Raw genomic sequence first — 16,384 nt, 5'->3', positions numbered from 1 at the left:
TTGCAGACGTAAAAGCACGGTCGCACAAATGCATCCTGTCAGTTTAAATGACAAGTTAAATACAGTCATACCTCGGTTTTCAACCATAATCCGTTCCAGAAGGCTGTTTGAAAACCGATTTGTTCGAAAACCGAAACCACGCTTTAAAGAAAAAAAAAATATGATTTTCGGTCGTAATCCGAGGCATAAAAAAAAGAGGGGAAAAAATCTGATTTTCGGTCATAATTCGAGACATAAAAAAAAAAACTCTAAGTTTTTGATCGAAAACCGATTTGGTTGAGAACAGAGACGTTCGAAAACCGAGGTTTGACTGCACCTTTAAAACTTCCTTGCTTCCAAAGAGTGAAGAAATTACACAGAAAATTGAAAAGTGTCCATGATCACACCAAAATTATGGACTTGGAAAAAAATGGCGCCCTATGGCGATATCGGGACTAACCGAGTGTGTTTATGCTTTGCTTGTCACACGCCACTCAAACCATAATTCTCCGTGTATCGTTTTCAATAGCATACAACGGGGGGCGAAACCTCATCCTTCATTTTTGGCCAAATTCTCCAGTTTTTGCTTCCCGCCAGGATGCTACGTCATGCTACGAGAGACTTAGCGTTAGCCCGGCTCTAAATGTGTTTCCCTCAACACGTAACATAAACTTGTGGAAGTTGGGATTGTCTTTTTTTTTTTTTTTTTAAATAGCGCGTAGGTCGCCGTTTTCAACTGCGCTACTATGGCAACAAGCAGGGAAGTGGGTGTTTGCGGTTAATCCGGTTTGGGTGTCACGGTCGCATCGCTAGGCTAGCCTAGCGCGCGCACGCTCTTGAATTGCTATTTCATCAACATGTGTCGTGGAAAAAAAAAGCGCGCGGGACAATTACATTGCTCGATACCAGAGATTACATCAGTAACACTGCTCGTCGGGCTGTATGGATTCACGACACACACACACACACACACACACACACACACACAACACGGAAGAGTTGCGTCTCATTCTGTTTCTCTATTTTCTGCGCCGGGCCTTGGTTTCGCTCGACTGGATATCAACTAGAAAGGAATGATGGAATCGTTCTCACAGGCGCACGCACAGACACAAACACACTCGTTCACGGGGGGGTTCCGGGGGGCTCTCGGGAGGTGATAGAGGGTGTGTGTGTTGGGAATGTGATAGTGGCAAGACAACCAATTTGCAGTGTCGTGAGGGAAGAGGATGGGTTTTGTGTGTGTGTGTGTGTGTGTGTGTGTGTGGGTGTGTGTGTTTTTTTTCTCATCCACATGTAACCAGAACAATATTCTACTCGTGAACTTTTCAATTTTTTCACTATCCAACATGGCGCCTGGAATCTCGATCCATTTTGCTTTCATTCATTGTCAAACCGGAATGGAATCTTTTTTTTTTTTTTTTTTTTTTTTTTGGAATGATTTATTTTGGTCGCAAGCTTTCCTTGAATCCCAAAGCTAGAAAGAAAAAAAAGTTCAAATGGACCGAAATAGGCAAAGGCGTGGCCGAGAGATGGCGACGGGGCCTTTGGGAGACGCAAGGAAGGTTGCCAAAAGCTGCCTTATTTCCTGAGAAATGAGGCTGAGTTCCCTATGATTATCTTAGATGTATGTAGCAGTTATGTTTTTTTTTTGTTTTGTTTTTCTGAATGCATTTCGTTGCTTGACGCATGCTAAAAGTGATTGCGCGGCACTCTACAAAGTGGCTGCTCCTCCCTCCAATGGAATGGCATTTTCGTCAACGACAGGAATGCCCTCACAGGCAAAGTCGCACGTGGCGATCGGGCGATCGATCTCGCGCCGTCAGTGGAGCAAGCGGCATCTCAATGCGGCGCCTCGGCGTGCCGCTTCGCTTTGTCTTCATTTGCACCTTAGCGCTCGTAGCGAAATGTAAGGAAAGAGATTTCAGGCCCCGCCCCCACCCGTTCACCACTTCAAAATATTGTCCTCCCTTTTAACGCCTTTGCTTGTATTTACAGGCACTTTTGAAATGTTTATTTTACCTCCATCCTTTTTTTTTTTTTGCCCCCTTCCCCTCTCTTTTTCTCTCTCTCTCTTTAGCTCTGAAAGCGAGCAGGTCAGGTTGAATAAAGCTCACTTCTGCGGATGTGGGACCGTATTTGTCCCTGTTGTGCATCGTCGCTCCAGGCGCCCTAACCCAGAACAGGAAAAAGCAAAGCGCACAAAGACTACCGAATTACTGAATAATTAATCGCAGACAATAAAAGCTTAATGGTAATGCATTTACCGTCTGTTTGCTCGGCGTGGGCGGAGCTTTGGATGGAAGCGGGTGATTGGTTCCAAAGTGACGTTGATAAATAAATGAAGAACATGCCAAGGGACGCAAAAAAATGCTGTCTCAAGTTTAGTCTATTGTTCTTTTTTTTTTTTTTCAAATAAAATTAGCGAAGCGATATTTCGATTGCGCGCATTCTCGGTTGAAACTCCAAAGTTTCTGCGCGTGTGATCTATGAAGGGTCAAAGGTCAAGAGTGGTCGTCGGCTAAACAGATAACAGCACAGAAAGTCTTAATCTTAAAGGCAAGATAATCCTTTCCAGAGTGTCAGTCTGTTCGTCGAATCGGGGGCAAATCGGGGGCAAATGTTAGCTAGCATGTTCGACGACACACCTTTCGAAGAATGATATTTTTCTCTAATATTTCATTTTTGGTTAATTTTTACTTACTGGATGTTTACTTTAGTTCTAAAACTTTTTATTTATATTTTTATTTTTTATCTGGGCAATTGGAGGAAAAATAACAAGTGGACTGATGCTGTACCGTAGAATTCTGTAAAATATTTCTTTTTATTATTTATAATTTAAATTTTTTTAATTTTTATTCCATATTTTAAATGCACACTTCACACTCATTTAATTTCATTTTGTTTATATTTTTAGTGGATTGACTTTTTGTGTGTATTTGAAATTATTTTCAAAATTCTAATAATTTTTTACAACTTTTAAAAATATGTATTTTTTTTATTATTAATATCTTAATTTATCTGTTTTTTAAATATTATTTTTCTGCTCAATTTGATTAAAGGCAACAAGTGGATTGACGCTAAAAAATATTTTTTTTCTATATTTGTATTTTAATCCATTTAAAAAATAGTTTTTCATTATTTTATTCATGATTCATTATGTATTTATTTTATTCTTTCGACATCATTCCGTCTTCTTTGCGATTTCAATTGATGTCCTTTTAGGTGAGACCGATTTTGTGCTTATTATTCAGCCCACACGTTGTTTCCGTTTCGGAGTAATGCTGGACACACACACACACACACACACACACGCATGCGCAAAATGCCCACAACAGAAGAAGCGGGCTGTGAGAGGAAAGTAGCAATTAGGACCAAGGTATTCTCAGTCCAGTTTCTGATCAGTGTCATCCGTGCACGCCGAGGCGCAACTGCCGCCGCTGCGGCTGCAGCCCGCAGTTTCCATGGCAACGTGGGAACCCATCTCGGTCTCTATGGTAACTTGTGGTTGGCACCCAGGAAGAAAGATTGAGCGAGAGAGTGGGAGTGAAAACGAGGAAGAAGGAAAGAAAGAGATGAGGTTGGAACACGGGGGGGAAAAAAATGATGAGCAAGAAAAAAAAACAACAACAACAGGGGACGAAATGTCCTTCTATGTAAGGAGTGATGAGAAAACTTCAGGGACGACAACCCGATGGGCAAAAAAGTCGACACAAGTGCACGCCACATTCGAAAAACGCTTCAGCCCCCGAGACGCGCAGGCGGAAGGTCGAGGCGAACGGAAACGCGGTCCGAATGTCGACGCTGTAATCCGATTGGCCGGGCTGATGGATCGGCGCTTGCGTTGACCTATTGCGGCGAAGCGAATCATTGCGACGACGTGCTCACCTTTTCGCCGTTTGCCTGCTTTCCTCTTGCGCTCTTCCATCCATCCATCCATCCACTTTTACCCTCTCATTCCTTTCCTGCCACTAACCAGATTAGTTGCCCCCCACACCCCCCCCCCCACTCCCCAAATTGATTTTGCCCTTTGCGAGGCCGCAGAATGGAAGGCGTGTATGTGTGTGTGAGTGTGTGTGTGTGTGTGTGTGAGATCTGCTGTTCCTACCACATGTTCTTCTCTTTTTTTATTTTTTTATTTTTATTTTTTAAGAGATCCACTCCGGCCCGCCTGTCGCTGTCAGACACACAAGGCGTTTTTATGCGCGTGTGCGTAATTCATTAGACTGCTCGCTGTGTGACGGAGAGTGATGAATAGAAAAACTCTCAATTCTTGAAGCCCCCTGCAAGTGACACAGGTTTAAAGAAAAAAGAAAAAAATAAGAGAAATAAAGGCGTTTCATGTAAAGCTGCATCATGACGACGATGCAAATCAGACTTTTTTTTTTTTTTTTTTAATGAGATGGACCAGCTCCGTTGAGGCTGAGTTCTCTAATTGCCTCTCAAGGATGCTGTCTTTCAAATGGGGCACACACACACACACACACACATACACACACCATAATAATCATCACATAATCTGTGCCAATCAAATTTCCCGATGGCGAGTGCGCAATTGATTTGGGCCTATCGGGTACCATAAGTTGACTTTTCCAGGATTGCCAGGGTCAGGCAATGAAATCTTTGTCATTTCTCTGAGATAGATCATAAATGCGCTTGTAAAAATCTCTTCATTGTACTGAACAGTCGGAAAATTAAAAAAAAAAAATTAGTCAACAAACCTTTTCAGTTGGCCGTTTTTGCCATTTGATTAAAGTGAGACCAAAATGATTCATTCTACAACTGTTTTTTTTTTGTAAAAGGGGGGGGGCGTGAACTGAAGCAATTTGGTTGCACAAGTGTGCACACCCTCACGACTAGCATGCGCTCAGAATTGACCGCTCACATTTCAACTCATGTTAAAAGGGAGTCAGCACAAAGCAAAAACACCAAGGGGCCTCTGAATGACCCCGAATAAAGTTCAGGTGTTCTAGTAGGCTTTCCTGCCTTTTTTTTTTCATTTTTCACCGGAGCCTTGAAGGCTTTATGCTATTGTTATGTGTTGATGATGCTGCCGGGTTATTTTTTAATTTGATTTTTTTTTTCAATTAGAAAAAAAATTACCTTGAATTCTATCAAAATAACGCTTCGATAAACAAGGGGTGTGTAGACTTTTTATAAATTGACAAACCTTAATGTATCAAAGAACAAAACGCGTGGCGCCATGCAACTCTTTGCGTGATGTCCCGACGCAAGAAGCCGAGGTCAACATTCGGCGAGCTCGTAGCGCCAACGTCTGGTTCCTCCCACAGCCGTCTGCTGAGATCCGTTTGACCCCTGGCCCCCCAAAGCTCTAGGCGGGCGCGAGCGTGCGACCATGGGAAACCACCAGGAAGCACACAAGGGGCAGCACGGCCCGAGTGATGGATGAAAGCAGATATTTTGGTGTTTTGAAAAATGAATTCTGGGAGTGAGTGGGTATAAACGGCTTGTTGTTGATTCGCTATCCTGGTTCTGGACGGTTGCCCCTGTCGGATTGTTTATATGAAGTGACAGATGATGAGGTGTCAAAGAAAAAGGGTTTTTTTTGGGGTGGGGGGGTTTAAGACAACGTTTGTAATATTATGTAACCCCCCACCACCCCGCCCCACGCCCTTTTGTTCTGTTTTGGGCCATTTCCCAGGACCCCCCTCTCAGTCGCGGGTCATCGCTATGACAACGACGTCCGTAGCGAAACTCTTGAAGTGCGTCGCAGTTGTGGCAGGAAGTGTAAGTTTCGTGTGTAAATAATCAAGATGCTTGCGCACTCAGAGCAGCGCTTCACCAATTATGTTTAAAAAAAAAAAAAAACTTAGCTCCCCAAATAGCCTCTTCAATGACCAAAAAAAAAAAATACTCAACCGAACGCTCAAAAGAAGAAATTAGCCAGAGGCGTTTTACGTAATCCGATGTCTTTTCAATCGACGCGTGCCGCCCGCTTCTCCGCAGGAGCGCGTGGAGTATTTATTCCTCATCATCTTCACCGTGGAGGCGTTCCTGAAGGTGATAGCCTACGGCCTGCTCTTCCACCCCAATGCCTACCTGAGGAACGGCTGGAATCTGCTCGACTTCATCATTGTCGTCGTCGGGTGAGTCAGCTGAGATTGTTTCTTTTTTTTTTTTTTCCTTCTTACTCATTTCTTAACTGAATTCCTCAAAGTGACCCCGTGATACTCCGACAATGGAGTTTCACTCAGTGACGTCTCCTCATGAGGCAAAAAAAGCAGCCCGAGTGAGTCACAGTGCCCACCCCCCCTCCGCCGCTGCCCCCCCTTTTTTTCCCATGACCATCAAGTAATCTTTCGCAGTGAATCAAGTTTGAAAGCTGCACTAAACCTTGGCCTACAGTGGATTGGTGAGCTTTAAACTGATTAGCTTGTTCGATGCTGATAGCTGAGCTGCGCTGTGTTTTTCTTTATCTGCCACTCGGCAACTATGGCCCATCTGCTAAGCCTTTCCGCGCGCGCGCGTGTTGGCTAGCATCATGGTGCCAGCGCCTCTGGCATAAACACAACCTGTACCACACTTAGACGGTTATCTACCCTTTCCGTTTGCTTGTCTGAGCCTTTTTTTTTTCTGTCTGCGTCTGGATGGAGGCTTTTTTTTATGACGACGCGCATCCAAAAACAAAGCGCCGCGGCGGCGCTCGCGTTCTACTGTACGGGCGATGATGAGTTCTCTGACCTCGGCTCAAGTGTGAACTCCAGAAATATTGCGCTTTACTCAGTTTTTTGAAGGGGGGTGGGGTCACCTTTCGAGAACGGAACGGGTGTCCCACCATTCGCCGAGGGTGCGCAAACATCAATAGCGCTAATTAGAGCTTGCGACCGGCATCGCATCTTTGAATGTGACGCTCAACTTTTAATGGACTCGTCCGCGGGTGCTAGAGGATGACGAAAAATTGTATTAAAGTTGAGCCGAGGTCGATTAGTTGATGACGGCGTTTTTTTCCGCAACATGTATTGCGCCACGGACCGGTTTCACGTCGACAAAAAAAAATTGATTGGAATAGCTAACGAGGCTAACCGCTGTTCTTCTACGCAACGGTTTTATTTCTGTACATTTAGCCCGACGCAGATGTGTCAAGACGGTGCCGCTTTGTCGGCCGGATGCTTTTACTGCAGAGTACCAAAATTGATTCGTTTTGCAACGGCGTATAACTCCACCAAGCCATGTTTCGAAGTATTTTGTTCCCTCCCTCGGAAAGGTCATGAAATTGTTCGAAACACCTCCCCCGCGGGTTTGTTTCCTGACTTGAACACTTAACAAGCAGTTTTAAGGACCCTCAATGCATAACATTGCTGGATTGCCTTATTTGGCGTGAAATTGTATTCGAAACAGAACGGTTTAAAAATAAAAATAAAAAAATTGTCAGTCAAAACAGTGACGCATAAATATACACGTCTCACAGTTCAGGATATGTTCATCTGTGACAGCGTCGCCTCGCTGTGTGTATATGAATGTACTGTTCTCTTAACTGCCAAGCCAGCCAGCCCGTGTGTGCCCAGGAATGAGAAATGACAGTCGCTGCCCCCCTCTGGAACGGTCAGCATATGGCCCAACGAGTTTGTGCAGGTGCCAAGTCTCCATGGCAGGCAGCCCCAAAGCCGTAATTGTCTTTTAATGCCGCGTCGCAGCAAAAAAAAAAAAAAATGCAAATGTCAAAAGCAGGCGCGAGTCTAATTGAGAGGCAGGTAGAGTGACACAGAGATGCATTCGGAGTGCGCCGTTCAAGCGGTCATTTCATCTCCGCTAATTGATAATAGTCCATGACTAATACGCGCTGAGTGGTAAGCGAGGCGAGCCGCAGATGGAGGGAAAAAACGGTTTTGTATGGTAATTTTCGAGATGGTACCGATGAGAGGTGAGTGCTTAGTGTACACAATTTCAACACCGAAGTCTTCGTTTTCAATGGAGGATTCATAATCACGAGCTAGCTAGTCACCTTCGTTAGCGCTGCTAGCTTATGTACATTGGCTCTGTGTCACATCGTGTACATGAGTTTTGCTTCGTGTAAATAATTTCTATCACTGGAAACCTTCATTTTCATTGAGCCGCAGATGGGGGGGGGCGGTTTTGTATGGTAATTTTCGAGATGGTACCGATGAGAGGTGAGTGGTTAGTGGACACAATTTCAACACCGAAGTCTTCGTTTTCAATGGAGGATTCATAATCACGAGCTAGCTCGTCACGTGCGTTAGCGCTGCTAGCTTATGTACATTGGCTCTGTGTCACATCGTGTACATGAGTTCTGCTTCGTGTAAATAATTTCTACCGCTGGAAAACTTCATTTTCATTGAGGGATTAATAATTACTCGTCAGCGAGCTTTAATTTTGCTCTTATTTTGGATTCACAAAAGCCAGTTCCCCAAAAAAGCGACGCAAGAGGCATCTGCGTCAAGCCTCGACAAAAACAGCATTGGAAGCCAAGTGTTCATATTCATATTTTCCCATGTGTGAATGACAGAGGCAGCAGATAAAACACCCACAAAAAAAAATAATGATTGTGTTTATAATTCTAGCCGCTGATATTCCTCTGAGAAACATATTTAACTGATTTCCAAGTTTGTCTCTGTTTACTCCGTTTAAATGATTCATAAACGAATGGACGGTTCATATCCGGGCTTTGGCGGAATTCAATTTTGCAGGGGCTGAAGTTGAAATGAAAATTAAAAGCGGGTCGGATGAGGCCTGCGTTTTGGTTTATTTCACATCAACTTTTGCTGCTGTTTATTTGCACGTCAATATTTCAATGTCACCGTGTGCTTTCAATCTGAACACTAATCCTCACCTCTTGTTTATTTGGAGTGGGATGTCAATATTGTGATCGTATTTGATGATATTTCCATTCTTTAATATTTTTTTAGGTTGTTCAGTGCCATCTTGGAGCAGGCCACCAAGGGCGACGGGGCCGCGCCGATGGGAGGCAAGGCTGCCGGTTTTGACGTCAAGGCTCTGAGGGCATTCCGAGTACTCCGACCCCTCCGACTGGTTTCAGGAGTACCTAGTAAGTACACAGAGTGGGAGCGTAAGAACAGAACGACACGATGGAAGCGTCTGGGGGATCAGGTGCGGATGAAGATGGGGATGAGATGAAGCACTGAGCTGATATTGATGCTCGCCGCAATAACAAACACACACTTTTGTCTCCCTGCGCTTTATTTGATCTCATCCTGTTTGCTCTCCCGTTGGATTATTGATTTCTTTTGGCCCGCTAACGCAGATGGGCTCACGGACAACTTATCTGCCGCTTGTAACGTACGTGTTCATGTGTGTGCTTGCGCAATTGTTCCCGCGCTGCACCCCGCCGCGACCCCTTTTACTTGGCATTAAATTGGTGTCACGGTGACCCTATCCTCGGGAGAATTTAAAAGGATCGCGTCCGAAAGACGGGCAGCGTGGGCTGTAGAAAATGTTCATCTTCTGATGCAGATGATTTGGTCACATGGCAAAAAAAATAAATGTTCGTAATCTCCAGCATGATGGAAATCTTGCTTGCCCAGGTTTACAGGTCGTGTTGAATTCCATCATCAAAGCCATGGTCCCCCTGCTCCACATCGCCCTCCTGGTCCTCTTCGTCATCATCATCTACGCCATCATCGGCCTGGAGCTCTTCATGGGCAAGATGCACAAGACCTGCTATCACGAGCACACAGGTTACAGCGTTACTCACGTTGCCTTTATTCGGCGCAGTCGATGAGCGCGTTGTCGATACGATCCCGGCGTTTGACTGCAATGAGACGCCAGCAAGGCGAGGGAGAAAATGGCACGTACACTCAAAGCAGTCATATGCATTAAATATTTAGCCGTCGTTTATGTTGGTGAGCGTGAAGGATTTTAGCAATAATTGGTGCGGCGCTCGCCGTAAATGATTGAACCAATTTTCAATAAAAGGCCCCCAGGTGGAAATGGACTTGAATGTCGTGATGGTGATGATGATGTTAGAGGTCCCCGGAGAGGCATTAACGCTCCTCTGGGTAAGTGCCGGCGGAATACTCTGCCGCCGTATGCATCAACCCCCGGAGAGAGCTTGTTTTGTAAAATTAGCACAGCGCCGTTTCCCTTTTTTAAAATTTATTTTATTTTTTTTCTCTGACGGCGTGTATATTGATTCTATACATTTGAACCTGAAAGCTGTCTTTTGGGCTCATTATTTTGTGTCTGCTGTCATTTCCTCGCCGGTCGGCCCCGTTTTATTTCCCCCCAGTGGCGACATTCTGGTGTTTGAAAGCAAACGGAAGAGCATTCGATGTATTAAATCATCTAAAAATATATGTTCTGCTCCCATTGATGTATCATAATTTTATTCCATCTCATATGATGATTAAAAAAATATTTCACATTTGTGAAGCATAACCGCCGGACATAACGCGTTAATTGTTGCACTTATACTTTACGACGAAGATGTTGGCTTTACTTCCCCCTTTATTGGCATCAAACGTGTTAAATATTCATGCAACAAGTCGTTAATCGAGCCCGCCGTCACGTCTGGAAATGCGATGCTCGCCGCAGGCACGCTGGCGGAGGAAAAACCGGCGCCGTGCGCGCCCGACTTGGCTTACGGGCGACACTGTAACCACAACGGGACCGAGTGCAAAATGGGCTGGGAGGGCCCCAACGACGGCATCACCAACTTTGACAACTTTGCCTTCGCCATGTTGACCGTGTTCCAGTGCATCACCATGGAGGGCTGGACGGACGTGCTGTACTGGGTGAGCCGGGCACCACACCGCCACCGCCATGACCGTTTTTATTTTGTTGACGTTTTTAAATTCACTGACCGTATTTTCCGCTCTGAGGCGCTTCGGAGTGTAAGGCGAATGGCCTATTTTAAAATAGTTTTCATCTATAGGGTACACCGCATTATGAGGTCCATAGAATAGAAGCCACTATAGTGGTTGCGGTTGCGTGATGTCTCCACTAGATGGAGCAATGCTAAATGAACACAATACAAGACAGTTTTATTTCTAGAGCGCTTTCAAAATTAAATGCTTCAATGCGGAAAATACAGCAGTTTTAATTGAGGTTGTTTTTTTTTTTTTCATTTGAAAGTTTGAAAATGACCCGTAAATGTATATAAGGATGGCATTACGTGAGCCCTCGAACTGGGGTGGTCGGATTTACCGTTGGGTTGTGCCCGTCGGTTTGTAACGGGACGCTTCCTGTCGACGCCCCCTCTGCTGTTTGCTTCCATCTTGTGCACACACACACACTTGCGTTTGTCACAAATGTACTTCTCTTTATAACAAGCACCCCCTTAATGTCTCCGCTGACTGCATCAATTTCCGAGCGCCAACAACCTCTTTCCCGTTTGAACGTCCACGCTCACCTTAGCACGGCCGATATTTCTTTTAACCCCCTCACCCGTCTCCTCTTCCCTCTTCCTGCTCTCTCTCTCTTTGTCCCTCTGTCCGTCTCTCAGATGCAGGATGCTATGGGCTATGAGCTGCCGTGGGTCTATTTTGTCTCTCTCGTCATCTTCGGCTCCTTTTTCGTCCTCAATCTCGTTCTGGGGGTGTTGAGTGGGTAAGAGCTTCTGCTTTGTTTCGTCTTGTGTTGCGCGTGTTGTCTATGAAGCGGTGCAGCCAGACTCCCACCGCCGAACATTTTGAGAGCACCGCCTCCTCATCTCCTTGATCGAAGCGTGTGGGGCGGGGGGGTTACGGGAATGCGAAACTCTCGCAGGTGGAGCGTCCCAAGACTTCCGTCCATTGAGTTTGACGCACGTCACCATCAATTCCCTCAAATAACATGCCCAAGCCGCATCCGTCGTCCCTGTTGTGGAGGAAGCCAAACAAGTGTAATTGTCATCATCCATCATGAAAGAACATGACGCAGACCGAAACAATTGATGGATATTTCCAAGCCAAGTGAGTTTATTACTTACGGAGCGGCGCGCACACACGCGCACGTCGCCATCTGTTATGTTCGCGTCATTTGAGCAGAAGAGGCCGTCACGGCCTATTGGAGATGGACAGATGGGCGCACACACACACGCTGGCATCCAAGCTTTTGACCAGCTCCATATCCGCGAGTGTCGCGCGTGCACGCGTAGTTCTTGTTTTCTCGAGTCAGCGCCGCACGGTTCGCGTCAGGTTAAGGCGGCGACGGCGGCGCCCTCGAGAATAAAAGCGGCAAAGACGTGTTTTAACCAAGTGCTCGTCCGGCCTGTCGTGATGTGCCCGGATTTAAATAATTCACCCCCCCCCCCCCCCGACCCTCCGGGTCAGCCGTGGAGGCAGAAAACTCCGCACAACAGCGGGATAAAAAAAAAATGATGGGAAGAGAAGAGAAGGTCAGCTGTCGGGAGTGACAATTTTTATTCTTCTAACTCCAAATCTAAAACTATAAAACAAGTGCAAAACGAGTCAACCTGACATCCCATCATCAGCGATACTGTAGTTTACTCTTGTGTATACTTACTTCCAGTTGAATCTTCCCGTCAAACTAAACTACACTCATCGTGCTAACCCATAATTGGAAATGCCATTTCCAAGCTAACGGTTAGCATTGGTGTCGCGGCTGTCGTAACCTTTTATGCATATATTATTTATCCTCTATTACTGCAGTTTATTAAGGAGCTGAGACGTCTCCTTGTTCATCCTTATGTCTGGATTATGCTGCCCCCCCCCACCCCCCTCCCAGCCCCAAAGGTAAAGATGATTTCAGATACGAAAATACTTGGATCTCAAGGCACCGCTCTATTTGGATCAAAATATCCCCAAATTTCGAGATCAAGCGATGGATTGAGGACTGCAATAACGTTCGGTCCACGGGAGTCTTGCTGCACAGCGTCTGACTCGAACGCCTTCTTCTCTCCTGAGTAATTAATTAAGCGGGCAATTAGCCGATTTGAGCCTGACCCTCCAGCTCGCGCTCCCCTCCCCTCCCTTTCCCAGAAAAGCACCTGCCGCCGTCGCGCGCCGTCGTTCTGAAAACGAGCCGTCATGTGTATTCATGAATTCATGAAGCGCAGCAGGCCAAACGCTGAGGATCTGGCGCAAGTGACACATCACAAGCAATTACTCAGGATCTAACTTTTTCCCCATCCTCCTCCCCACTCCCTCCCCACTTCAATTCCTTTTTGTTGTTATTGCGGCTCCCCCACCCATTGTCCCCCCCCTCCCCATCTCTCCACCAGGTGAATGATGCAGTAGGCTACAAGTGGCCGTGGGTGTATTTTGTCACCTTAATCATCATTGGATCCTTCTTTGTGCTTAACTTGGTTCTGGGGGTTTTGAGCGGGTAAGGGCAGGGTCCGAGACCACTTCAGACTAACCTCTCCTTTTCAAGCTTGGTGTTGACGCTTGGTCCGCACAATTCAATCATTCAATGCCCCAAAAACAATTTTTTTGTTCATGTTTCTGAACTCATTCAGTCCCAGCCAATTCTGGACGTCTGAAAAGACGTTTAAAAACGTCTTTGGGAGTGAATGAGAAGCCCAGGCACATTCTTGTGTATTTATATATATATATATATATATATATATATATATATATATATATATTTTTTTTTTAGTTCACGTGGTAGGCTAAAGAAGCATTTCAAAATGGTTGGGACTGAGTTTAATCGAAGTTGAATCTCAATTGCAAAAAGGGAAAGAATCGCAATCACTCGATGATTTTTCATTCAGCCCTTACGTTATGCCTCAAGCGGACTTTTGGGGAGTCTTCCCTCCCTCTTCTGTACTTGTTTATAGGTGCACCGTGCAGCTCGTGTTCCATCTGGTGACGTTTAATTCCGACGTCCCTGCTTGAGCATGTACTGTATGTTTCAGTCATTATCCTCTCAGCCAGCTGTGGTGAAATCACACTTAAGCATCTGCGTCTTCAAGTCGAGCAACGCCGACAACTTTACGGATATTAATTCTCCGACGCCGACCTCGCTGCGCCGCCCGGTTGGAATGACACGATGCGTTTTGCGGGAAAATAAAATCTTCAGACTCTAGTGAATGAACAATGCCAATCGACAAAATGCAAAAGTGCATTTACCGAAGAGACGCCTTGCGGAAGGTTAACTTTTCGCTCCCGAGTTTGCTCGCAAAAGATCCTTCGCATCCAAACGAACCAGCGGAGAAACTCTTAGCTATTGATTTGGAATGCATTACGATGAAAAACGGATGCCTCCGACTGATCCTCCTCTGAGGCGCGATAGATACGCCAGCAGCGTTGTCGGATATAGGAAGAAAAAACAAAAAGGAAAGAAATAATAAAAGTCGTTTTGGCACAAACAGCTCAGGGTGGCTGTTGCTGTCGGACTCTTTGTCCGACTTGTGACTAATGATGCCGCTAACACACTACACCGCCTGACCTTTTCCCCAACTGCTTCATCTGCAGTGTGTTAGAGGAAAAAAAAAGGGCTCGAGCGGGGGCGGCCTTAGACCGGCGTAATCATTTACGGCGGCAACAACAAGTCGAAAAACAACAGAGAAGCCATGTCGGGAGCCGGCCGCGGATGTTTGAAAACGACGACGCCGCGCATTACGATTGACCGTGAAACAGCCCGACCGGTTAGCGACCCGCAACAACGAGTCGGCAAACTTACGCCGACGAGTTCGCCGATGCGCGCCGACCTCGGAGCTCTTCCGCCGACTCGCGGAGGCGCTCCAGGCGGGGAGGAGCGCAAGTTGAAATGCATTCGCATGACACGGAAATGCGACTCGCGGGAGGCTAAATCCATCAGGCGAACAACTAAGAGGGGGGCGTGATCTCGCATTTGCACACTAACACTCTGCAGCTTCTTTCCCCTTTACAGGTTTTCCCTCCTTCCACCTTTCGGAGGCACGCCGTCGAAACGTGTGCGTGTTTGAACGAGACTTTCACCCCGGATTTGTTTTCCCGTCTCTCTCTCTCTCTCCGTCTATGATTCTTGGGCGTGCCCCCTGGCACCCTGCTCCATCCCAGAGAGTTTTCCAAGGAGAGGGAGAAGGCCAAGGCACGCGGCGACTTCCAGAAACTCCGAGAAAAACAGCAGCTGGAGGAGGATCTCAAGGTGGGGGGCACTTTGGCTCATCTGGACAAAAGTCTTCTGGAATGTTTTATTTTATTTTTTTTAATGTTGTGCGTCTTTGCGATTGTAGGGCTACCTAGATTGGATCACTCAGGCTGAAGACATCGACCCAGAGAATGAAGAGGAGGGTCTGGATGACGATAAACCTAGAAACTGTGAGTCCGTCCTTCCTCCAGTCCTCTTGCACTCTGCGGCGCAGGTCTTTGGGGGGGGGGGCTTACTCCAACAATAGGTATTAAACTAGTTCAGAGCACCGCTGCGGCGGAGCCGCCCGATTTTGAAAGGCTTTCAGCCTCGGGAGAGACCACGGCGTGGAGCCGCTGACACGTGTCGGAACGTCTCCTTATCTGAGCACCGCTGTCTCATCAAGGCAACTCCATGTTTCATATCCGAAGAAACTCCGAAAGTGCTTTTCTTGACGGGGACTCGAGGCCCATTCCAGGAGCGCCGCGGTCGTTTTTTAAATTTTATTTATGTGGCCGATGTCTTATTTTGCGCATGCGGCGTATTAACATTCACATGCAGCGTCTGACTCCGGAGGGTTATTATTATTATTATTTTTTTTTTTTACAATAAGCGTTTGAGGTGCCAGTGTGGGGGGGGGGGGGGGGCAGGGGGGCTGCAGCGCCTTCCCGCTGGCAGTCAAAGACTGACAGAGGCAATAAAAAGCAACGTTTCACTTGATAACAGTCTCATCCCGCGACTGGCACCCGCGCCACCTCCGAGTCTCTCTCAATGCCTCTCCATCCACCGCCTCCATGCAAGCGTGCTTCACCAGCCCCCCCCCCCTCTGCCCCCCCCCCCCCCCATTGCCACTCAAGTATCCCTCAATCATTTCTTTTTTCAACACACTCCAGTTGGCTGCTTCCCCATTCTCCACATTCTCTCACTTACGCTTTAAAGCACTTCAGTTCCTTTCGCTGCACCACATTTCTCTTCTCAAACGCAAAATGCCCAATACATTTTTTTTTGGGGGGCGGCCTGTAACGACACAAGCCGGCTCGGCAGCATTTGTTTGCGAACACAACAGATATCAAACATAAAAGCCCTTGCTCCAAAACAATATAGCGGCAATATTTGCACACGAAAGCCCGCAATTTGCAGCTTTTTAATATCCCTGGGAGCGCCCCGGATAACAAAAGAGGCTTCTGGTCGGCTTAGAAATCCAACCCTATTAGCCGTTGTGTGGCTTGGGTCCGCTAAGCTCCGCAGCGGTAAATCGCTGTCAACATCGTAAGGTGTGATTACACATCGTGCACATGCTAATACGTTTCGATGGTTTCTTTTGGCATCTGAAAATGATCGTTTATTCACGACAAATATTGTCGAGCTGTTGAACTGTCTATGATAGCCACATATAGTGACAGGCAGAACAACTGAG

At 46.4% G+C, this 16,384-nt stretch overlaps 1 protein-coding gene across 9 annotated transcripts in view; it reads left to right on the top strand.

Annotated features, from left to right (window-relative positions):
- The window catches only part of cacna1c (calcium channel, voltage-dependent, L type, alpha 1C subunit), a 76,801-nt gene that overhangs the window by 37,279 nt on the left and 23,138 nt on the right, over nt 1–16,384 (top strand). For 7 of the 9 annotated variants that reach the window (XM_052055504.1, XM_052055506.1, XM_052055508.1 and 4 more), the window contains exons 4-10: nt 5,944–6,083; nt 8,862–9,001; nt 9,498–9,650; nt 10,507–10,706; nt 11,417–11,520; nt 14,898–14,985; nt 15,074–15,158. In XM_052055504.1, the coding sequence (XP_051911464.1) occupies nt 5,944–6,083; nt 8,862–9,001; nt 9,498–9,650; nt 10,507–10,706; nt 11,417–11,520; nt 14,898–14,985; nt 15,074–15,158 (910 nt within the window). Of the gene's footprint in view, nt 1–5,943; nt 6,084–8,861; nt 9,002–9,497; nt 9,651–10,506; nt 10,707–11,416; nt 11,521–13,135; nt 13,240–14,897; nt 14,986–15,073; nt 15,159–16,384 lie in introns of all 9 variants that reach the window. The other 2 variants (XM_052055509.1, XM_052055501.1) reach the window with 1 other exon arrangement.

This window comes from Hippocampus zosterae, chromosome 21 (assembly GCF_025434085.1).
Source record: "Hippocampus zosterae strain Florida chromosome 21, ASM2543408v3, whole genome shotgun sequence".
NCBI lineage: Eukaryota > Metazoa > Chordata > Actinopteri > Syngnathiformes > Syngnathidae > Hippocampus > Hippocampus zosterae.
Note: the sequence above shows the minus strand (reverse complement) of the source record. Positions and strands in the feature narration are given on the sequence as shown.